This window comes from Haliaeetus albicilla, chromosome 17 (assembly GCF_947461875.1).
Source record: "Haliaeetus albicilla chromosome 17, bHalAlb1.1, whole genome shotgun sequence".
In the NCBI taxonomy this organism is placed as follows: Eukaryota; Metazoa; Chordata; class Aves; order Accipitriformes; family Accipitridae; genus Haliaeetus; species Haliaeetus albicilla.
In genome coordinates this window covers 15,352,147-15,377,320 of record NC_091499.1, presented here as the reverse complement: position 1 = coordinate 15,377,320, position 25,174 = coordinate 15,352,147, and the positions used below count along the sequence as shown (strand labels likewise).

Here is a 25,174-nt window from a genome sequence, read left to right as displayed (position 1 = left end):
CTTGACTAAATATAAAAATGGGACCAAGTAGAGTATTTTCCTTGATGAATTTGAGAGAAATTAAAAAGTAAGCAAGCTGAATTACAATAATCAGTTATCCCTCTGTCTTGCCTGCAGTTATATGAGGGTTTAATGTAATGCTGAGGTATAATCCTGTTTCAGTCACATCAGGTCCATTCAGGAAAAAAGGTAAGTGAACGCAGCCCTACACTCAGCATCACCTCAAAGTTTATGAGTAGTATGGGCACAACTGAATGTTGCCATCCCAGGAATGAAACAGAGGGCCTTGTCATTGTATTGAGGCTTCTGCCAGAAAAGGGAGGAAGAAAGGTAGGATCTGAGGCAGAGACAAAAAGTAGCGTAAATAAAAATCTCAAAATATATATCTTTCATTCACATTGTGCTAGATATCAGATGGTATCATCTTGCTGACATGAGGCTGATTCAGAACAGCTTTGGATACTGAACGTAAATTCAACTCAGCATAACCTGATTTTTTTATCAAAGCCATTGTTCTTCTAGCCAACTCTAACCAACTCTCATATAAATATGGAAGCTGTGCTGCGATGCAGATTTCTTTTACTGAGTTTTGATGAAAAATTCATAATCTGTTACAACTTTAATCAAGAGCTATCTATTCTCCAAATATCTGAAAAAGATTTAATTCACTTTACACAGTTGAACTCTGCAGGACTTTCATAGTATTCAAGGGAGGGAAGGTGATGAAACAGGACAAAATTTAGACATAAATTAGATTCACATTTTATATAATACCAGTTGTAAAATTTTGTTTTCTTTAAGAAGAAATTGCCACTGAAAAGGGGGCAAATTCACAGTAAATACAGGAGTGTGAATTGTCAGAATGTTGCCAAATTGATCATGCACTGAACTGTAGCAGCAAAAGATTTTTCCTAAATGAGTTTATAGCTGTTTCAGCATAACATGATTACTGTCCCCAGAGAAGATGACAATGCCTTTTTGCAGGTGGTGGAATGTCATACTGTTCTAGTTCATGAGAAAGACTTGGTTCAAGAATTTAAATAAGTACATAGTATTAAATGCTTAAATCTGTACTTACCTTTAACCGCATTTTACTGGTGAAATATGTCCGTGACCATTCTCTGGGACTAGCTACTGTCCACACTAGTCAAGTTTATCCACAGGAACTGAACAGTCTCATATTAAGTGCCTCTCAGCATGAAAGGAGCCCTGAAATGTACTAGGGAGTTACTGGGAGGGCAGCACCTGGCCTGAGGCATAAATGGTACCAAGGGTCACTCTAACAGTATAATAGTATACATCAGATTACAAAGCCTGCGACATGATGGAAAAAGTGGCTTTACATATCTAATTCCCACTGCCTGTATCTACCTTTGAAGATTTGGTCCATAGTTTCACTAAAGGCAGATTTCAGAGAGATTTGAGCATTCCCCAGTCACTTTAAGGGCAGGCAAGGAAAGCAATTCCGTGGGGCCGAAAGCTGTGGGAGTGCACACACCCAAGGAAGGACAAGTCTTCTGATGTTCATGAGAGAGGACTGAGGGATTTATAGCTTTCATTCATCTGTGACTCCCAAAGGCTAATGTTGGCTCTGGAATTAGTTAACGGAAACACGCCTATATTTTACAGAAAGTTATGGTACCAAAAAATCTACTTGTGATTCCACACACAATGTCATGATGCTGACACTTAGTAGTAGTGCGATACCTCTATCCACACGCTGCTGCCTCTGAGGTGTGTAGTTGGCTCGCACGTCCCTGGCAGCATGTTGTTTAGCACTTCTGTGAGTTAATGCAGGTACAGCCAGATAAGCTTTCAATTAACTCACACAACAGACTTGCTTTGAGAGAAACGATGCCATTAGACAGTCTGCCACCTGCTGCCAGATCCGAGGCTGACTGACAGGGTTGCGTGCCACTGGGGTTGCCTGAAGAGTGCACACAGACTGTTAAGTATCTAAGAAAGGGATTTTAGAAGTTGGCCAGTGAATGTGGTGCTGCCACTGGTCTCCAGGAATGGAAAGCTCTGGCACCTGCGGGTCAGTTTTCAGATGCTGTCGTGGAAAGCTCACCATGGCGCTTCTGTATGAGGACATACGAAGGATCAAACTGGGTTAGAGTAGGAGTCTGTCTAGCCCAGTGGTCTGTCTCCAAGAGCAGACACAAGCAGATGCCCAAATGTGCAGTATTGTAGGCTGCCTAAGGATTGTTTTTTAATGGCTGTTTGGCTGCATGCTTATTTGTCAGCAGCTTGTGTTTGAGTGAACAGTTGGGGAATGGTTGTTCTTTAGCAGAAACTCTTAGCTGTCATTCTCATATTTAAAAAAAATTACCTGGACACTTGAGGAATGTAGTCTTTGTAGGTGAGACAAGAAGAGAAATATGTGTGGAAGGAAAGTGTGATTCTTACAAAATGAAGACAGTCTGAGGAAGAAGGAAGAGGTCTGAAGTTGGATTAAAAGTGAAGCAGCAGTTGTTTCAGCACAGAGGCTGGCTTTGTCTTTCATGTTTCTCCACAGAAGGTGAAAGGTTGAACTTGTGTTTCTCTAAGAGTGGGCAGATGGCAGATATTTATACTGCTGCATGGTAGAAGGAGATATGTATCAGAATTAGATATTTTAGACATTTCCTAAGGATATGAGGCTTAAGTGATTACTTTCTCTCCTTCTCTGCCTGTCTCTACCTGTGTTTCCCTTTTTGTCTCTCTCTTTCACACTTCATAACTTATCAGCATATAAGCCAATTTCACAGAGTGTTAGTAGATGCAAAGATAATGTGTTCACATAATGTTCATCAAAATGGGCAACTAGACAGTTCAAATAGACCTGTAAAGTCTCCCTTCTGAAAGAAAACCCAGCTTATGAATGCAACCCTCCAGGGACATCAGGGAATCCACAAGAGAGAGCTATTATGAGTGTCCTGATTGTGAGAAAAGCTTTAATCAGACATCACGCCTAATTATATGCTAGAGAATCCAACTACAAGACCTGAATTCATAAAGCTAGGCTTCATTGCTTCCTCTGCTAGAGAATCTTAAAAGAACTAAATGTCTTTTAAGAGGATGGGGCTGGTGATGGACTTCACTGCAAGACTGCTGTGGAGAGGCATTGTTATGTTTAGTAAATAGAGTGAGGAAAGAGCAGCATGTTGTCTAGGTAAAAAATGATGGTGGAGAGGGATGTTTTGAGAAACTTTTTAAAACCAGAATACATTGTGAAGCAAAACCCACAGAACTAATTAGCTTCAGAGGAGATAACAAAGCTTATTAAGCATGTATTCTTCTGTCTTGGGGGGTGTAGTATCATACAATGGAGATATTACTGCAAATATTAGAACAATGCAATCAACAATGCCTTGAAATTAATGTTTCTGGACTTCACAAGCAATTTCAATTATATTATGCTAATATGTTAAATTAAGAAAACAAAAGTTATGTAAGGCTTTTAGATAACACTAGGGTGCTGAGCTGGTAAATGAATGAAGGGAATTCTCCTGTAGTGGGACTAAGGGACTGAGAAACAGTTAAAGGAAGGTAACGGGGAAATGCCTTCAAACTGAAGCAATCAGCTATTGGGAGAACAATAAGAAATCACTATGAGACCAGAAGCATCACCAATAAAGGTCTCTTTGGGGAGGAAGATGGAAAAGGGATCAATCGTTTTAGAGAAGTGCTATTGAATCTGCTATTACCAAGCATCTCAAATACTGTGTAAAAGTCTGTCTAGTCACTCAGATTCAGGAAGGATAAACTCCTCTTGACAGCTAAGAATATCAGGGCATGGCAAATCCATGATGTGAAAAGCAAATGGAAGAGCAAACTGAAAACGGAGAAGGGATGCAAGACTATGAGAACACATCATGAGCATAAGCTTAAGGGAAAGAGAAAAGAGTTTCTTCCCTCTTAAGCTGAAGAGCAGTGCCATCACAAGACGAGATGGGCTTCCATGAGAAGGAATATATTAACTACTGAAGCACTGAGATTCCAGAGCAGCAAAACAAATAATTTTAAGCTTAAGTATGAAAAATATACTCAGATTTGCTGAGAATTGCTAGTTCTGGGTGTTCTGGGCCAGAATGTGTCCTTTTCAGTCCAGTCTTAAATCTTAGATATCAGGTTGGCAGCAACTGTAGAAAAAAGACAGAAGGCTACAGAGTAGAAAAGTAATTGGTAGGGAGACGACAGCTACCTCTTCAGTAAGGATATTAGCATTAAATATTTTCCAAAACATCTAAAAGTTTCACTGAAGACAAGTTGCAGTTGCCTTAAAATGATTGTGCTGAGAGTTTAATAGAAGAACCTCTGAGACATCTCTATTAATGATGTGGTCATCTGTAAAGTCAACTGCTTTGTAAAGTTATTCATTAATATCCACCTCGGGGAGATGCTCCCACGTAACTTAGTCACAGGTTTCATTACGGGATTAAGAAATTTAGAAAACCGCCTAAGGCCTGTTTTCTGACTAACTTTCAAGGAGGATTCTAGAGATTTTCTGAGTGGAAGGGTTTAGCAGATCCCTTGCAGAAGTGCAATGGCTCAAAGTGAGCTTGCTCAGGTGCTGGGACAGTGCAGGCGGGTGTTCATGTTGTTATACAGCTATGCTGTACAACAGCTGAGCTGGTTCATTCTGCTCATGACTGTCCTGGGCTGTGCAGACAACCCAGCTAGCTAAAGTGTGTATGTCATTCATAAACTCTGCTTCAGTTCTTTAATGCAAAAGATGAAAACATGAGTATTTATGCAAGGTGCCAGTTTGTCTGGAAAGTAAAGGCCTTAATTCTGCAAACTTGTGCAGATGCTTTATTTAAGTGTGGAAGGAGGCTCAAAACCATTTAAGTCTACAATTTGCAACATCAAGGAAAGACATTTTTATAGATGCTGAAGGGTCAGATCTAATTCACTAACTCTTTGATCTCCTAGGTTGAATGGGATTGGTAGCAGTGAGAATTGTTATCATTATTGTGCACATTCCTGCATATTTTTGCTGATAAGATAGAGCTCATGAACCATGTTTTCATTTGTAAATACATATTTGAGCCTTACAAAAAAGGTAAATGAGCTCTGTCTTGCTATACAATATGTTTATCTGTGGAAAGCATTCATCTTGAACACTAAAATGTAATGCATGAGAGACATGTAAAATCACTACAAAGATTAAGGTTTTGGTTCTGTAATTTTTGTGAGAGGTTTTGAGTGATAATATTAAGTGCCATTTCTCAGAGCTAGTGGGAAAGAGGATGCTATTTAATATCAAACAAATGGAAGATAAAAGAATTTTTCAGACATCCAACATGAAAGACATGAAAAAGGATGGAGACAAAGAAAGCTGCACTTTTGAACACACTCTCTTGTTGACCTAGATCTCATATGGCCGACGGGTGGCCTACAAGCTCAATCCTGCTCACCAGGCAGTGCTATCCAGCTCTCGGGAATGCTTGGAGATGCATCTGCACTTTGTTATTGCTGGGTGGCTTGTCCAGGGTGCTGGAGAGCTCTGTGGGTCCGTATGGTGCTCTGTGGGGTCCGTATGGTGCTCTGTGCTAGCCAGAAGCCAGGACGCTGGGTGCAGACTCAAGTGCTGTGCTGCGACAGAGCTGATAAACCCTGCTGGACATGAGCTGAGCCTGTGGAGGCAGGTATCACTGTAGTAAATTGTATGGTATGTCTAGCTGTATCTGGTTTTTTTTCCTATTAATCAGGGAATCTTGGATAACAACTGATTAAATGGTTATCCTGTACTATTGGTCTGTCCCCTCAGTCCTGCTTGTTGTCTTTGAGCTCAAGACTGGGTCTAGTATGGTATAACTGCATGACAGCTTGGAGCTATATTAGAATAAAAGGTTTCAAGGGTAAAACCGCCACTCTGGATGTAATTGACACATCCGGCTGATTGCATTACAATATATCTGGTTGACAAGCAGAACTAATTAAAAAGCACCTGATTGCCCATGTACCTTGTTACATTTCATTTCAGTGCACTTATCAGTGAATTAAATGTAATTTAGTGACAATGAAGGAGCAGTGGAGTAAGGGTGTAGGGCGCACTAGTTCAAGGTTACAGACGCTTGAATCATTCTAGCTGGAAATAGATTGTTTTTGTGTTGTTTTTTTTTTTTTTTTCTTATGTCAAAATGCTAACAGAGAACGCAAAAATATAGTTGGTGTAGAAGGAGAGGACATGATATGGCTGAGGGAACCAAATGGGCATAAGGTGGAGACAATGTCAACGAATGCCAGAAACAGTAATGGTGCTAGTAACAATACTGGGTAGCTTAAAAACCAAAGTGAACTTTGTAACTTGAGACTATGTGTCTGAAAGATGGCAATCAGCTATTAGGTGATTGTTCCTATTGCAGGAATAACATGATTGTGGTATAGCAGCAATTCCGTGGCTATACAGAAATTATTTTGAAACCTTTTGCAACAACTCTTCCATTTTGATTAAGCACATCCCACTGAGTATGTGTTCTTCACACATGACAGAATTTAGATGACAGAAGCCAAGAGAAGAATGAAAATGCAGTTGATGACATTTTCCTTATTCAAGAATTCTGTCATTGAAAAATAGCCGCCTTTGGGGAAAAGAAACATCTCATAAAAAGTATTGAAATTAGTATGCAATTTCCCAAATTAATGTTAATATTATTTTAGCTATTACTGAAATCTTAAGTTTTTGATTAAAGGCAAAAATTTTGAGAGTGATTTTGATCTTTCATAAAAATATAAACATCACAAACAATTAATTTTGACTGAAAAGTTGAAACCTGATAATTTTTTACCTTTCAACTCAAGCAGCTTTGTTTTATTTCATTTTTCTGATTTGTTGTACAACAAAATCAATTGTAATAACAATTGTTGTTGAACTGCTAGTTAATATGTTATTTTTTAATGTGGCCTTAGGCAGGATTAAAGATGAAGACACCCCAAGCAGGTGAGCTGAGTTGCTCTCAGACTCCATTTACTTTTTTAAACTTGTAACTCCTTTACATGTAGTGGGAACTTATAAATTCATTGCACCTCTATACACCTACATGTAGAAATCTGCTCTTAAGCTGCAGCCAGGTCTTTTGCCTAAAGGCTTGTTATCCTATCCAAAGACTTTATTGGAATTAAATTATATGTTGAGACAATGTATGTCTTGAAAGGAAGCTGTTGTTTTAGTCAGTGTGAGAATTGACATGGGGTATTTTGTGGTGCGGTGAGCCAGGATGCAACCAGCTAATGGGCCCAGAAGTAGCATAACTGTTTGTCTGTCTTACCTTCTCTATTAGCCTTGCTGAGAGGTGCTAGCCTGGTCTCAGACTCACACTGGCTGCACGTTTGGTTCAATGAACTGTTTTGTGCCGAAGAACCAGCCTATGTAAAGCTTATGTGGGGCTTATTGCTTGTTTCACTGCGTGAGGAAGTTGTGCCCACAGCAGCCTTATCACCCACAGATGTGGTTTCAGCATCTGTAATAGCTCCCTATCGCTGGCAGCGTTAGGAACCTCCACACCTTCTATGCATGACTGGGTTTTTTTTGGCGTTTCACTTCAGTGCTGTGCTTTCAGAAGCAGATCATTAGGTCGGCTGCTTCTGACATTCAGGGGCAGAGACCTGGCTTTCCAAACACACAAGGCTTTGTGTTCTGTAGGTTGGTGTATCCAGGGGGAGTTTGTAAGTGAGACAAAGAAGAAATGGATAATTTCAGGAAAACAGTTCTGTTTTAAAGACAGAAATTTGTATGTTCTGTCCTAGGTAGTCTTTTTGACGTGGTATTTGAATGCAAGAAGGAGAAATGGGGGGGGGGGGGGGGAATGAATAAAATGTGGCAGGGGCTTCTTTCCCGTATACTATTAAAAAAATTAGTCTGTCTCTGTTCTTGTCAAGGATCAGTTCAAGATGATGGTAAATTTGGTTTGAGTAAATGGCATAAATCAAATAAACTTTTAAAGAATGTATCCAAATTAGCAAAGTATTATAAGCTCAGGAGGAAAGCAAATTAGCCTGTCTGATGGAAAAGAAAAGGATTTTTGAAGACCCCAATCCATTCTTCAAGCTGCACAGTAGCCAGACACAATATTCTGTCTTGGATAAACTTTGCAACCACTGGGACCAAATGCTCTGTTCTACTGGGAATACTGCATTATTTATTACATTTATCTCAGTGGCAGCTATTTCAATTTTTTTGTATATATTTTTAAAAATAAAACTGACACTATTGTGTTAACCATTTGCTATTTTAGATACAGTTAATCTCTGCAAATGTAGGTTATTTGTACAGTAGATAAAGCAATGAAATGTCAGCATGTGAATTACTACTCTAATCCTCTGAGAACACTTAAAGATAATTTTTTTTTTGTAAGATTACATAGACCTAATAAAGCCCGTTTTCCAGTAGCAAATATCTTGTAAATTCAGAAAAATCAAATGATTGCTCAAAGAGTGCTGCATAATTATGTTGCTAAAAGCAAGGCAAAATAACCTCAACTGTAGTACCATACTGATTCAGCTCCATTGCTTGCTGTACACAGCAAATGCATGCGACAGTCCATATGAATTCAGTCTGACCCTGAACACTTACAATAATTTCATGTGTACAGCTTAAAAAGAACTAAAATTCTGTTTGTGAGATCTCAGCCAGAAGTCATGGGAATGACTAGCAACAATCTTCAGATCAGGCTCCTGATGAGAACTATGGCAAGAAAAAAAAAGAAGACATTAGACCTATGAAATAATGATCAAAGACTATAGTACACTTAGAATGTTCTCTTTTTATTTTAAATATACCTATTACAATAATTTGTTAGGCTTATATAGACCACTATTATTTACATAATTCAGTGTTTATCCTTTGGGGAGAATTCCAGTGTTCAATAAATAAGAGTCAGTGAGCTGCTTGTTAACCATCTTGGAATCAGAGTTCTGAAATATTGATTTCACATAAATGATGAAAGTCCTTGAAATGGTTACAGTTACCTGTAGTTTCATACAGTAGGTATCTTCTGACTGCAGTCAATTTTTGTTGAAAACTCTGAATATAGCTATAGGTAATCAGAAGAAAGTTAAACAAAAACATCAAATTAAAAAAATACTGAAAAACATCAGTGAATCTCTAAATTTTTCAGATGCATCTCAGGCTGATGATATTGTTAAAAGGGAACAAAGAAACAGTTCGGTAGAATCCCTGTTATAAAATGTCTAGATCATGGGGCAAAATATACAATCACTAATAAATAAAAAATACAGCTTTTTACAAGATCTCCCTTTAACATGGCATCTTAAAATGTGCCTGCAGGTAAGAATGGTTTTCATTATTTTTATTAAAATTCAATTTTCCATGGTTACTGTTTCTCACACATGAATTTAAGCATTATATATATACTGTATAAAACACATAAAAGATTAAGTTGTCAGTACAAGGAATATCATTAGCTGAGAACATGAAGCAAGGGTTCACATCAAATCCCACTCAATGCTATGTGTCTAAGCTCAAATACACAAGAAAGGGACTTTGGTCCTGATCTTGCACTAAGAGAGTAAATGTGGTCCCATGTTTCTACATACAGAACTTAACTTACTATCTTTACTGACATCGTAACAGTCCTGTGCGCGCCAACCAACCCATTTTCACGTGACCCACCACAGAAAGTGGGCTTGAATCAGGACAAGCAGCTTAAGGGTTTTTCTCCCAATTCTCATCAATATATTTCAGAGGTCAAGTCCATGGCACATTGTGGAAATGGCTGAATATCTATGACATTCAGCTATGGCACCCAGTTTCATTTCCCCAACATACAGAAAGACAGAAGGGGAACACAACTCACAACTACCAGACATTTATCCTAGCAAATGTAACATTATCATCATTATCATGGAATAGAAACTATCATTTATTGACAGTGTGCCTGCTTGCTCAACAAAACATCTTTGATTTCAGTAGCATTACAGTTTGGCAAAGAATAGTTTCTGAATTATCTTTGTTACAGTTTTGAATCTCTGGCACATTTAAGACACCCACCCACCTATTCAAATAATATTTTAAAGCAAAATTAATGTTTGATATAAAATAACAGTTGTGTTGTAAATGTGGAAAAATAGTCTACAAAAAATAAGTATAAAAGTGATCTCAAATTTATGAATATGTTTCATATAAACAAGTCCAGATGACTAATCTGTGTGTTAGAAATGGCCCTTGGTAGGCTGTGTCACAACAGTACGTCACATTTTTCACAGTTTACAATAGCACGGTTAGATTCACAATGTGATGACACCTTATATAAGAAAAATAGTATTTTACAAACTATACATTTGGCATCTATTTTTAGATTTTTTTTTTTTGTTTCTTTTTCAGTTCCTTTTTTCTTTTTCCTTTTTTCTTTTCTTACAAAATAGTGCAAAATTACAGTGCGTTAATAGAAGATTTTGCAAATCCTAATAAAAATCAGTATATTTAACTGTTTTGTTCATTCACTGGAAACAGTTTGGCACATTAAGATTTTGTATAGATGGAATAGCTTCTCACTTTCTTCTCTTCAGTATATCCATTGAATAATTAAAACATTAAATTGCACCAAGGGAGTTAACTGTCCAAACTTTTTAATCTCATGTCTTATAACATGTGTGTTACAAAACAAAACAGGAAAGGCAAATGTAGATTTTGAGGTTAATTTATTTGCCAAACAGCATGTATCATACTGGCTTTTCTTGTCATGTTATAAAGAAAAGGATTGATGGGAACATTTTTCATCTGGTGATTGCTAAAGTGTTTAGTTACAGCTTCAAGGCTCTATAAGAAATTTATCCCAACTTTAGATATATATATATATAAGGGTTGGTTTACCATGTATCTTTCAAATTTTGCTATCATGCATGTCCCTGTATCTGGATCCAAAGAGGCTGTATCAAGCCAGGGGGATAAAGTTTCATCAAAGCCTGCTTTCCACTGGACTAATTCATATAAAGAATAACAAACAATTGCTTTTGCTGCCAATTTGCAATGATGAAATTATTTTCCTACTAATTATTTACTTAGGAATGTTAATGAAGAGTTCCCCCATGTATGAATAGTTCATTTGTACAGACTGGCACCATACCTCAAAAAAATGCCAATACTTTTATTACTTGGAACAGCAAAGCCTTCTGCATAACCATGAACAGGCATGGTACAGGCTGCAGGAGTGAGAGTGTCCTAAGCCACCCCGTGGGCGTGCCAAGAAATGCACAGAAGATGTCAGATGAGTCCCCGGTCAGTTCTTTGCCTCCTTGGCTGAAAGCAGGAATAAGAAACCTGACTGAGATCACCAAGTCATCTACCAGAGGTTGCCAAACAGTGGTCTGTACCAACCTACTCATAATTCAGGCTATTAACCTGGAGGTGAAAGGCTCTCTGCCATATGAGCAAATCTCTGAACTATTCACTGCACAGAGACTGTTGGTTTCAGTTAATTGCGTAGAGAATATGGTGACATAAAAGATTCCCAATTAATTACCTTTCCAACAGAGTAATGAAGTGACTTTTTCCAATATGAAAACTGCAGGGTGATGTCTCTAGGCCTAATTATTTCTCATGAGTTTATGGTTTTATCATCTGTATCACTCTGCGGCATTTGTGCCATGAATTAAAATTACTACTGCATGGTTTATTTAATACATTTCTTGGCATTTCTGTACCTTTTATGAACATATCTAACCAGTATGAATTTTACACTGATTCTCTGAAGGTAGAATTGGCTATAGCGCTAGAACTAGTTATTCAAATATTAGAATGCATGCATAAGAAGGCTGGTTTTTTACCCCAGCCATTCCACCCTTGGCTCAATCCTTTATCACTAGCATGGGAATCTCCTAAATTACCTGCTGACTCTGGTGGAAGATTTGCCTGAGCAAGGAGTGAAAGTTGAAGCTGAAATAACTATCTTGTATGAATCGTATTGATTAATTTCTAATGTTTAAAAATCACTTATATTAAAAACAAACAAATAAACAAAACAGAACTGTCAGCCAATATTAATGAAAAAGCCCACCAGCTGGTCGATAAACAAATATTTCCCCTGGACTCTTAGCAATAATGTACGAGATTTGACCAGGAAACACTTCAGTATTTGATTAACTTTCACCGTTAGGTTTAAATAGGTCAGAAGCCTCCTTGTCAGCCTGCACACACACACTCTTGTTCCCGCTTTGCACACACAGTTGATCACTCACAGAGTCTCATCTAGACTGAACCAAATACTTTCCTCCAAAAGGAAAATTAGGTATGGCTGAGACTGACTCTCTCTAGGGTACACAGTCCAGATTAAAAGGATGCACGTGACCAGGTTTTATGCCTTCTCCCTAGGACAGTCCTTGAAATACCATCTCAGCAAGCCTCAGCTCCTCTCACCTCCTTATACCATAAGCATTTTCGCTCTCCCTGCACAGCACAGGCAGGCTGTAAGGTGGAGTGCCATGCTGAGTGGATGGCATGAGGTGATGGTGGCACATGTAGTATGCTGAAGCAGAAGAGTAGGGCCAAGGGATATTGGATAGACACTAAGCCAGAATTAGTCCAAACAGTTTTCGGTGTGGTGTAGCCAGTCTACTCACAGGGTGGACACACATGATGCAAAAGAGGCCACACAAATTGGCCTCTGTTGGCTATAGACTGTGCTCTCTGGCACAATTCCCAAAGGCAATAAAAACATACTGTTTGAAGCCCCAATGCATTAAAGCATTTAAGATGCTCTTAAATTTAAGCACATGCTTGAGTCTCATGGTCATATGCATGCGCTTAAGGTCTTTCTTGAATCAAGTCCAGAAAGCATTGTTGCATGAGTACGTGAAGATGTACTTCAAAATCAAAAAAGAAAAGAAAATAAGAATAAGGATTCTTGAAGTCAGATAAGAAATGTGATTAGCTTACTGACAGACTTCAGTCTTCTTTCAAATGTTATTTTTTGTCTAATAAAAGACATAATTCAAGGCCAACAGGAGTCCCATTCTTGAATAATCAGCAACAGTTATTGGTTATTTAACTGAAGCTTGCTTGATTAGAGATGAAGAAAATTACCTGTTATGTTTCTTTTTTTAAAGCCCAGTTTGAGAAACAAACACGAGTAGCTAGAAACAGTAAGTAGTTGAGCTGTGCTTAGTAGTGCCAATTTCCCATAACTTGCTCAGCCTGCATGAACTCTACAAATCCCCACATTCTTGCTCTCTCAGTCCAACTTGCATTTTATTTGATCTGTTTCTTAAAAAACAAATATGTTGCTGTATGTTTCTCACACAAGCTCAGGCCGCTTGTTCATTGTGAGTACAGCCATCTTGGATGGCAAGAGGTATGCAAAGAAACTGGCAACCAGGATTCACTAAGGAATGGAGATCTCATACTGAGTAAGAGCTGCTCTGACTGTGAAATGAAAGGAAAACTCTGGTTTAAAAGGATCTGCTGTCAGTTTTGTCTGATGTCTGTTCACATTCAGTGGGGTAGCAATGCATCTGCGGTTAGTATTGTATCTGTTTCAGGTCTTATTTTCCACACTGAGAAAGGCAGTAATGTTGGTAGCTCAGTGCACGACAGAGAGCCTAAAAACATCCAAAAGAACCCATTGTAAAAGAAAGAAAAATGATTACTCTCTGTCTTCAGAAACTGCCGAGTTAACTTGTGACAAGTGCATATGCAAGGTTATTGTGGGCTGGCAAATAACTTAAACTGAATGCCTGGAATAAAGTTGTTGAGAAAATAGTAAGAATTGGTGTGTTTTCTCATCTCTCATTTCTCTTTTCTTTTACCAGTGGTACCAAGGCAAAAATAATGCCTTGTTCTCTATTTTAACTAATTCAATGTAATTTACCCTTCTATAATTAATTGATTTTCCCCATGCTCCTTCATAGTGATTTATTATTTGAGTCTATTTATGCTGGCTGTTCATGTAGGGTAGCTCACTGAAGGAGCACAGACATCACAATGCTTAATGTTATACACAGACTGGAATCAATCTTCTGTGAGTTAGGTGTGTAGGTCTAGGTAGACTGCCTTTATGCATGCATGGAGTCTAGATGTTTTACATCCATTGCTTCACATCATTTACCACCTAGGCTGGACATGCCCAAAGATGTTTTATCTTCTGTCAGCAAAACTCTTTACATCCAGAACTGCTTAAGGCTTGATACCTCTCGATGACTTTAAAATCTTCATAAAATGGCTGGCTCACTTATTTTCCAGCCCACAGTCTTCAAGAATGTCAGTGAGGCATTAGGCTCATGTTTCTTGTTTAGAATTTGGTCATGATTCTTGGTCATTTCAATCTGGATTATATTCCTCTCCTGTTTTATCAATCTTTGAAACAATTTGCAAAGTAGACAAGCCTTGTGTGGAGTTTCTGTGAAGAGAACAACTCTCTTTCCAGTTCCTTCAAAAGACTTTCACATTTCTTAAAATGCAGCCCAAGATTAGCCATGCTGACTGGATCCAGTGCTCACAGAGGTAATGACATTACTTACAGTCTTAAAATTAGCATATATTTTAAAACTTTCCTGTGTATACACTGACTGATATTTTTAGTAACAAGACATATATCTTATTATTGTGCTTACTTGTTATTAATATAAGAAATTATCGGCTGAATCTTAATGCCAAGAAACCAGTCTGATTTGACATAAGGACTTGTAACACAAAGCACAACTCCCACTATCTGAAATGAGGAATTAAATAAGGGATTGTGCATGTTCACCAAGGGGTGAATGTACTTCCACTGAGATTAATGCAAAGAACTTCCAAATTCCAGCATCAAGGGAATCAGTTTATCCAGCCAAAGCAGTGGCATATTCAGTGACTGAGAATTTCACAGTCCTCCTGAAAACAGAAGGTATGATTTCCCACAGGACAGACTGTAGGCAATAGCCACTTGCTTTCAAAATGACAGAAATACTACTCACATTACATCCATGTCAGCACTTTGTTTTTAGAAGACTGGGTTTCAGTATATTGCATTAATTTGCAAGGTAAGCTCATCTTGTTTTGTACTGGAATGCTGGTGAGTTTAGGAGGTTCACAGTATATTGCAAACTAGCTTTTAAAGACCACAATAAATAGTGTAAATAAATATCTGGATCAGAATACAACTTTTGATGCCATAGGGAGAGCACAAGTGTTTCTATAACCTTTCTGTGTATTTTCCTGTTTTAGAAATTTAACTACATTACTCTTACAGCTTTCTGTGTTTCTATTCCAGCCTGGGGTAAAAAAAAAATCTGACAAATCACCTTATCTTTTGCTAAATGCTTATCATTATTTATCCCTTTTTCCTTTACTTGAGCAACGCTGTTGTCTGCAAGTTTAATCTGAAGTACTTGATCAACTACTTTGCTTGATCAGGGTCTTATACATCACATAAACTAAAGTTTTTCCAGTTAAACTTTTTTTTTTTTTCAGTAGAAGGTGTTGACCTGAAAAACCAAGCTGATTGGCTTTCACTTGATGCCAAAACATATCCATACATTTATGTCATTAAACCAACATTGTACATATAAATGTAGATAGCAATCAGATATTTAACTCTTAGCTGAAAGAAAAAAGTAATAAAATCAAATGACACATGTTAAAAGCAGACATTTTAAACGATCATGACAATCATCACATTTTCATATTTGCTATAAGACCAAATTTCATACTTAAGAACCTATTTATATATTCAAATTTTGATAGCATCTGCTGCTCTTAAGAGTGCATTTGTTTATACCTGTCACCAAAATTCATTAGCTTAATGAGTTGAATGGTTGAATATGTCAGCCTGATAACTTATTTACTGAATTTTAACATATTTCTTTCAGAAAATAAAATGGTCATTTTTTTTCCACATTCATGAGTCATAACAGTGAATTGTTCAGCTACAGTTAAAGTTCAACAGATCTTCACAACACTGGGGAAAAATTCACAATTATTCAAGAAATTATATGAGAGAAATTGCTAAAATTTCTCAACAAGTTATTTCTAAAAATCCATTATTACCAGCTGAATTCAGTGCATGAGGCTGATGTAATCAAATGCCTGTGTTAAGATCTGTTTATCTCCATATCAGTATAACACCACTTACAGCCCTGGTTCAGGTAAACAATACTTGAGACACAATGAGACTGAAGGACATGCTGCATTTAAATACACTCAAAAGTTGGATGAATCTGGGCTTTGGTCACTAAAAGATTGTTCATCTTCTCTATAGCTGACTTCTTTATTCTTCGGAGGGTAAGAACAGACATATTCCTAAAGTAACTTACTGGAGCTATTTGTTAGGAAACATCTTATTTTTAGAAACAAAGACTGTCTACTACAGTAATACCTTTTAAAAACTATATTTCTAGGTTCATCACCCTTAAAAAGGGGTGAAATCGATCACTCTGGAATAATGTTAGGTATTGAACTTTTCTGTGTTCTTAAAATGTAAGAAGAACCATAAAAAACTTTACTGTCTTTTGAAATATTAGACACATTTCAGACTGGAACAGCAAACTATGTTCTTAAGGTTCTCTCTGGCATTTAAAAGTTGTGTCCTCATTTTCCAAACAGGTTAAACAGCAAATGTAATGTAAAAAATAAAAAGGAAGTGTTAAAAATGACTACTTTAGAGTGTAAGTCTGCAACATATTTCACAGAAAATGTGGAAAATCTTGTTTAAAAATTATAGTAAACAATCAAATATTCTTCAGTGCACATAATTAGTATGTACATTATAATTTAAAACTGACTATTGATGACTGCTGCTGCTGATCTTTTAAAATCTCTTCCAAAATATAAATAGGTTAGCCAAGAGAGGATAGCTGATAAACCATGACATAAGGTTCTCTTTTCTTTCTCTTTTTTCTCTTTTTCTTTCCTCTCCACTTGGACTGAAGTTTCTTCTGGCTTCTTCAAAAAAGTGCACACACACACACACACAAACACACACACAAATTAATTCCAAAACCATTTTTCTAAATTTCCAATGGACTTGTATTCCTGGTGTCTTTTCACATGATCACAAGCAAGACATGCGTGTGACTCCCAGAATCTAGGAAGATGCACTGAGAAATCTTTCTTCCAGTTGAAATAACTAAGGTACATCTTGTTATTTTTGTCAAGCATCAGAAGATATTCTGCCAGCTCTCTGGGGGAGAGAAAATCTTCCACGTGTATGAAAGAGTCTGCTGGAATGTAATTCTCATAGTTTTCTCTGGAAGGGCCCAGTACAACCGGTACTGATCCGGCCAGAAGAGCATTGTAAAGTTTCTCAGTAATGTAATCTTTGTGGATTGAATTTTCAAAGGAAAGGTAGAATTTGCAAGTAGAGATAGTTGGAATCAAGTTTTTGTCATTGACATAGTCTCCAAAGGCTTGTCCGTAGGTATGGATTTCAATGTATTTGCTGAGCTCATTATAATACTTGACTCGAGCGTGCTCAGGGTTCCAGTTACTTACAACCCAACAGACCAAGTTTTCCTTACTTGGCACTTCATATGTAAAGGAACTTGTACCAACCATCATGAAGCCGTAAGGCACCTGAATATCTGAATCACGCCGGTAAGTCAGGGTCAGGTTAAAGAGGTGTTCAATGCCACTCTTTTGTGGAGTATGGGTTGGAGACTCCAAGTTCATCCAAATCCACTTCTGGAATGGTGGCCTGGCTTGCTGAGGTAAATTAGTCAGATCCCAGCTAATGTCCCTGTGATGAATGAGAACAGCATGGGATCTGTTATATAGTGAGCGGTCAATAGTCAGATGGCACCCGTGGATATTGAACATTGTTTGGCAGGATGTTAGGTCGAATGTCTGACCAAATGGCCAAACCCAGATCAAAATAGTAGTTTCATTAAGATTATCAGTTTTGGAAGAAAAGAAACTCTTCATTTTCAAAACTGAACTGGCTGATTCTATAGGACCAGAGATCCAGCTATTTGTTGGTTTGATATAAATTAGTATAAATGCCATGAAACAACCAAGGACAATGAAGATAATAAAAAATGGCCGGAAAATTCCTTTAGATGTCGATGTCATAATTTGTTCTGAGAAAAAAAAGAGAGGAAGAGAAAGAGAGAAAATAACATCAGGTATTAAATTGCATATATACATTCTGTTAAAGCAATCAGACATCAGACATCAAAATGGATAGAACTTCAATAACACTGAGCTGTAACCTTAGAAATGTCCTTTGAGTGGAGAGGGTATGTGTTCTTGAATGCTATTCATGACAAAGTGACAGTATTTCTCCTCTTCACATTAAAAGCTAATTCACATAAATTAGAAGCAGGATTTTAACAATCTCATACTTGATATAAATCAATATGTATCTTGAGAAGTCTTTTTGCTTAGAACCTAGGCCAAGAGTTTAAGAGACATACAAGACAAGACAAAATTACCCTTTGATTCTGGCCTTGTGTCTGTGTAAGGCGTAACATGCTGCAGATTTGGTCCGTTCATATCTGTATGTATGTACGTATGGAGGATATTGGATTAGAGGAATGAAAAAGGAAGGGACTGCAACTTTAATTCTGTAATCAATAAGAATGTTAGAATACTAGTTCATGCCTGATGGCTACATGGGGGTGAACATTCATGCCTTCTCCAGAGGACTCCTGAAATAGCTAGGGAAGGAAAGCAGCAATAGAGGTTCTCAGCAATTCTGTTCCCATATGCAGCCTCACATAGTTCCCACATAAAGAAAAACAAGTAAAAAGATGTCCTTAAATATTTGATTATGTTTTTATGCCACAGCCCTGTGTTAAAAATTAGGAGAAGTAGATATATGCTGCATCTTTATGAGGTACCATTTTTAACATGGGGAAAAAGGGATGAAGAGTTCATATAGCCTCTGTTGTCCTCTCTCTAGTTGTCTCTTCCCTAAAATAAGCGATAAATCTCTTTCCAGAACTTCTCTTCCATATAGTTCTTGTGAAACCTAGCAAAGTTAGGTTGCTTATTGCTAACCTTTGCTCCTGAACATAGTCTTAGAACTCAGAGGTGTTCTAAAAATAAAAACAGTTAACCATGTAAAGAGCACTATGACATACAAGAAAAAAGGAGTGGAAGCTAGTTACCAAAATGAAATGTTCTGAATATACTGGCCTAAATTCTACAGTGCATTTCAATTACTATAAAATTTGTCTGGCTTTCTTTTTTTGCATATTTTTTCAATTATTTGTGTTTTTGTTATCTTTACTAGCTAGCTGCACAAAAACTTTTATAAAAATCCCACCCCTAAATACATACTTAAAATATGTAATATATATGAATAAATAAATAAATAAAAAGTTCAAAGTCACAGAAAGCAGAAGGAGAATTTCAGGACTTTTAAGCCAGTTTCATAGCTCACCTCCTCTAACTTGTGAAATAGGTAAATTCAGAATGAAGGCATGATAGAATGTGATTCAGAGATCTATTAATGCAACATAACTTTGCCGCTTTGTGAGTGTAAAAACTGATGTGTAAGTGTAGCACTACAGTTACAAAAAAATGCTTTCACATTCATTATTGAGGAAAGGGAAAAGTAAGGAACCTCATGCTTAGCTTTACTCTAACATTGTATCTTGAGAGAAAAGGAATTTGCCACAATATCTCCCCTGTTTTGGGAAGGCAGATGGTCTTAATTCTGGTTTTAGTTAATATGGTGGGTTAACCTTGGCTGGCTGTCAGACACCCACGCAGCCGTTCTCTCACTCCCCTCAGCAGGACAGGGGGAGAAAATAAGATTAAAATCTCATTGGTTGAGGTAAAGACAGGAAGATCACTCACCATTTACTGTCACAGGCAAAACAGGCTCACCTTGGAGAAAATTAATGTAATTTATTGCCAATTAAAAAAGATTTGGATAGTGAGAAACAAAGACAAAAGTGAAAATAATACCTGCCCCCCACAAACACTTCCCAGGCTCAACTTCCTCCTTCATTCCCAACTCCTCTACCTCCTCCCTGCCCATGAGCGGTGCAGAGGGATGGGGAATGGAGGTTTGCAGTCAGTCCACAACGATTCCTCTCAGCTGCTCCTTCCTCCTCACACTTTTCCCCTGCTCCAACATGGGTCTTTCCCATGGGATATAGTCCCTTCAGGAAAAAACCTCTGCTCCTTTGTGGGCTGCCCATGGGCTGCAGTTCCTTCACGGCATATCCCCCTTCTCTGGTGTGGGGTCCTCCCCAGGCTGCAGTGTGGATACTGCTGCACCGTAGTCCTCCGTGGGCCCCCAGGGAATCTCTGCTCCGGCACCTGGAGCACCTCCTGCCCTCCTCCTTCTCTGACCTTGGTGCTCACAGGGCTGTTTCTCACACTTTTTTTCCTCACTTCTCACTGCCATGCAGTGTTTTGCCCTTTCCCAGAGACGCCGCCATCTTGGCTGGGGGGCCGAGCGGTGCCCTGCGGCGGGCGGGTTGGAGCCGGCTGGAACCAGCTGTGTCTGGCACGGGGCAGCCCCGGCCTCTCCTCACAGAGGCCACCCCGCAGCCCCCCTGCCAGAGCCTGGGCACCTGCACCCAGTACAGTTATATAAAATACAGTGGTATGTTGAGTCTGACTCTTTTGTGTTGGCCCCTTTCTTTAGGACATAGTTTAGCAGGTCCTCTCTGCTTTGAGCAAAATGATCCTGAAAGGAATAAAGGGGAGGAACTGTTGTGTCCATGGCTTTTCCACTTATCCTCGTCGGTTTAAATCCCTCTGAAAGAAATATGTGGTTTTACAGCAACATCACATTGGCTTTTTTTAGCTTATGTTGATTTTTCCTGGAAAATATGTCTAGAGGGGAGGTTATAACCCACGAGAGCAGAAGGCTGCTTCCCTGCTTTACTGTAGTGAAAGTCAGAATGGGGTCTTTGAGGAAGAAGGGATTTAGGTTGAGCAGCTCTAGGAGATGAAGCGCAAGAAAAAAACAAGAGGCTGAGCTGATCTTCATGTAACTCTGTTCTTTGTTTCTGTGCTGTTGAAACCAACACACAGAATAGGTGTAGCTTTTCACCAAACAGATAGCTTGAGCTGAGTTTGAACAATAGGTTGGGAAAGGTGTCTATTCACAGACACTGTTCATTATCTGGAGATTGAAATGGATGAGAAATCAGAAAATGACCTTAACATTGTGCCTTGTAACTTAGTCACCCTATAGTTAAAAGCCCTTTGACACAAGTGTCTCTGTTAGGGATTATTTTACACTAAACTCTTCTGCTAACTAATAAAAAACTCTGCATCATCACATGGCAATTCTTGCTACATCAGAAATGACCAGATATTATGTATTCTGTTCTCTGCTTGAAATTCTAGTGAGTCCATGGTGTTGCATTTGTGTAGGAAGCTTTTGAATTGTAGTGCCAATGTGAGGATAAACGCTTGCTCTTTGTGCTACCCAGAGTACTAATATTAACATCTCACAACACTAAGCAGGTGAGTTTACCTATTTTATCCCTTCCAGACCTGTTTCCTTGCATTGCTTTTCTGCCCTGTGAACTCATGTGCCCCCTTCTGGTCTGGGATCATGGTTCTTAGATTTTGCCTTTCACTAAAACACTAGCCTACAGTCAAGATAGTTCTGTTTAGTTTTCCATCTTTTGGATTCAGAGAATTAACCATTCATTACACAGGCTCAAACATCCATTAGATATATAGGCATCACTGGCATGCTTCACTTTGAAGCTACTACTAATGGGATGATGGAAGAGGGTTGTAAAAGCAAGACCCATTAAAGCCCGCAATGAAAGGCTTGCAAGGAAGCAGCAGAAGACCTGAGCAGACCCCTAAAAATACCACTTACCTAAACCCCAAGGAGCTGGACAGGATTTTGTCATGGAATTCTACTTTTCTATTCCATTTTGTGTTAACTCCAGTAATAACTATTAAGACATGCACAGGGAATAGCAGTAATTTTTCAGGATGAAGTGCTAACCTTAGATACAATAACTTCTGTGCTTCATAAAGCAGATTGAGGAACCTGTGGAATAGACCAGCAAACTCTGCCTTCATGTCCTGTACACAGTCAGGCAACAGTACAGTGAAGGCACGTGTTACGTGTTAAGCACCTGTTGACAAATACTATTTTCTTGAGAAGTAGCTTGTCCGTATAGCTAGGAAGTATTGGTTGTGTTTCTCGTTTGTCCACTAGAATTCACAGAATATTTTTTACATGATATTCTCCAGAATGTGTAGTCTTCCATATTTATTTATTTCCTTCTTCTCTTTTGTGCACAAGATAATCATTGACCTCCCATTGTAATTCTCACTATAAAGGTGATGCTAAGGAGACTTTTGTTACAAGACACCCAGCCAACTAACCTTAGCTCACCATTCCTCTTTCATGGCTTTCCTTCTACCACAGAATCACAAACTTCCTTTTTGCAGATCCCCTCCCCCACCAATCTCTGGCATGCCAGACTCTGAAAAGAAAACTGTCAAAGAAATGTGTTTACTGAGACTTTTGCCAACTGGAAGGATTCGGTACTTTTGATAGTTTTGTTATAAAGTACATTTCAAAGTGTTGTGGCATAGCAAGTATTTTCTGGGTGCTTTTTTTCCAAGTTGAAAGTATAGTATTTCATGAGTACAAGACTATTTTTCTAGGTACAAAACTTAGGAAGGCTTCTTTTTAAGTGCAAAACTTGGCATTCAATCAGCAAGCAACTCCATTTAGTAGCAACACAAACAGTGGGATAGTAACAGGGTACCAGCAACATTAACCCTAAGCACACCAGGCAAGCCTTGCAAAAATATATCTATTTTGCGATGCATCATGTTCACTAAGAAATAAAATGGAATTTTATGGAAACTGTTTTATCATGGCTTCATTACAACAGTGACTTCTCAATCATTCCAGAAGGGATAGACAATTTTTCTTCTGGTTATGCAACACTGCAGGAGGGAGAAAATGTAACCTTTTTGGTCGATAATATCAATGCCTGTTTACCTGGTATATTTTTACATCAGTTTCTCTGGTATACACTCAAGGTTTTGCCAGTGGCCCCAAATATATCACTACTTGCAGAGGTATAACTTTTCTTAGTAGTCTAGTACTGAGATTTTCCAAAGGAAAAGGACAGTATTTTAAAATTAAGCTAGAGCAAAGATTTTTTAAATAATGGGCATTGAATAATGAATAAAAAAATCACTTGTTGCTTTTCTCATCTTAGAATTCTTAAGTGTTCAGAGCTAACTCTTATCTTCATCATCACATGGTCTCAGGATAACTCAAGATGAAATACTTAACAACCTCAAGATAGCCTCTGAAGATCACTCCTGGGATCAGACAGGACATTTCTGGCATAAAGGGCTTATCAAGATTGAGGAGCAGAAGGACATGGAGGCAAACAGAGGTGTCAGAGGTAGGCCCATTTAGAAGCAGACAGCTAGCTAGGTAGATACCCTGGAACTATTAAAAGGACAGTCAAATGCTGTGGGAACTGAAAAGAATCACAAGCAAACAATTGTTATTGTTAGAAAGAAGGCTCATTTGAAATTGCTGTCCCTGTCCTCTGGCATGTTTCACCAGCCTCGGCCATGGCGTATCTGCATTTATGCTAAGAGCTGTGTTTTCTTAGACCATACTTCCAATTAGCTGGAGTTTTTCACCTGCAGTGTTAAAAGAAAACTGATTGCCTCAGGATAGCCTGAGTGTGACTTCTTATCTCCAAGTCACTGCCATGTGTACATGCCCCAAACTGCTTTTGCTTCAGCTCTCTGAGCCTGAAGAATGCTTCTTTTTATTGGAATTAACTCTCAGCACTCCCAGTTAAGCCTCCTCTGTCGCAACTGGAATGGTGGATTTTTTTCCCCGCCACTACCCAAACATGGGCATGCTTCCATGCCTTTCCACGCCTGTCCCACAGATTTCTGAAAGCAGCCCAGTATGAAAAGGCTCAACAGAGCTGCATACAGTTAAAGGCTGAAAGATGAATGAGCTGCTAATCTCAGACTGCATATTTTTATTCTATTGTTTGCAACATTCTTTTTCTTCCCCTCTCCACCTCCTTCATTTTCGGGTTATTTGCTCAATTCCTCAGATTCCAGTTTTGTGTATTTGCACTTTGAGAACAGTATAGAATCATTTTATTCAACAGTAGTAATTTTTATTTTGAACAGTTTTAGAAAAATGATCTAAGAGCACCCCGAGGACAGGTAGCCATTAAGATAGATTGCTTAGGGATGGTGCTGAACCTATCACTGGAGACTGTTAAGAACAGGTTAGACAAGCACCACTAAGCAATGAGAGATCAGATTCTGCCCCCAGGTCCTGGGGCTGGGCTAGATGACCTCACTTGATTCCTTCCAGCATTGTGCGCAGCGATAATATTAAACACAGATTCTTGTAAAATGCACCTAATAAAAACACAAGCTGGCAGTCTAAAACTGCAAAGAATTGCTGAATAAATGATTAAAAAAATCCCCCATCTTGAAACTTTTCTTGCAAACTATGAAATAGCCAAACTGTACACAGTGAAAATGTGAAGGAAACTGAAAAATTACATGGACATCAACAACAACAAACAAGTCAGTATTTTCATGTCAATTGCTAGCTGGGGTACTGCTGCCTTTTTGAGAATCTCTGAATCTTGTCCCCTCAGGCCTTGCTGAGGAAAATCCTATTCTCAGCTCCCTTCTCTCAACTGCTGTGCAGCACACAGCGTGCTGCTATGGCTCAGCAGCCCCAGCCTTCCCCTGTGATTGTCATCTATCTTCTCCTTCTCCCCACGGCAGTCACACACTGTCACTCTCCAGCTGCTTAGGCAACAGCTCAGTGGTTTCTTTCTGTAATCCAACTGTACAGCAAAAGGCATTAGCCAGGGCTGGAGTCTCCCAGAATAACAGAGGGAAATGGCTACAGCACTACTGTCCATAATGGAGTGACCCTATCTCTACCCCCACTGCCACATATGAAGAAAAAAAAAACAAACCAAAAACCAGTGGAATTAGCCCCAAATCCTACCAGCAAGGAATTTTCCAGACAATCTGGCATTAGTGTCAGGACACCCCACTTCACACTACAGCTGTGTCGCTTTCTAATTAAGAGTTTTAGGTTTGTCTCAGAGGGAACATGAATACTCTCCATTACACCCCTGGCACAACTGGAAAACACATGCATGCGAACCTGTCAGAAACCTCAGCAGGATTGCCAGCCTTGGTAACATGCAGAGACAAGACCTTTTTTACCTTAAATTCCACGTTGGCTTGTCCTCATCACATCTAGTTTATGACCGATAGCGTTCTGTGAAAGAGGTGGTG

At 38.6% G+C, this 25,174-nt stretch overlaps 2 protein-coding genes across 3 annotated transcripts in view; one reads left to right on the top strand and one right to left on the bottom strand.

Annotated features, from left to right (window-relative positions):
• The window catches only part of GPR63 (G protein-coupled receptor 63), a 377,175-nt gene that overhangs the window by 217,721 nt on the left and 134,280 nt on the right, over positions 1-25,174 (top strand). The window lies entirely within an intron of this gene.
• Positions 8,731-25,174, bottom strand: part of FUT9 (fucosyltransferase 9) — a 113,192-nt gene continuing 96,748 nt past the window's right edge. For both annotated transcript variants that reach the window (XM_069804896.1, XM_069804895.1), the window contains exon 2: positions 8,731-17,994. In XM_069804896.1, the coding sequence (XP_069660997.1) occupies positions 16,907-17,986 (1,080 nt within the window). In that variant the 5' untranslated portion in view covers positions 17,987-17,994 and the 3' untranslated portion in view covers positions 8,731-16,906. The remainder of the gene's footprint in view (positions 17,995-25,174) is intronic.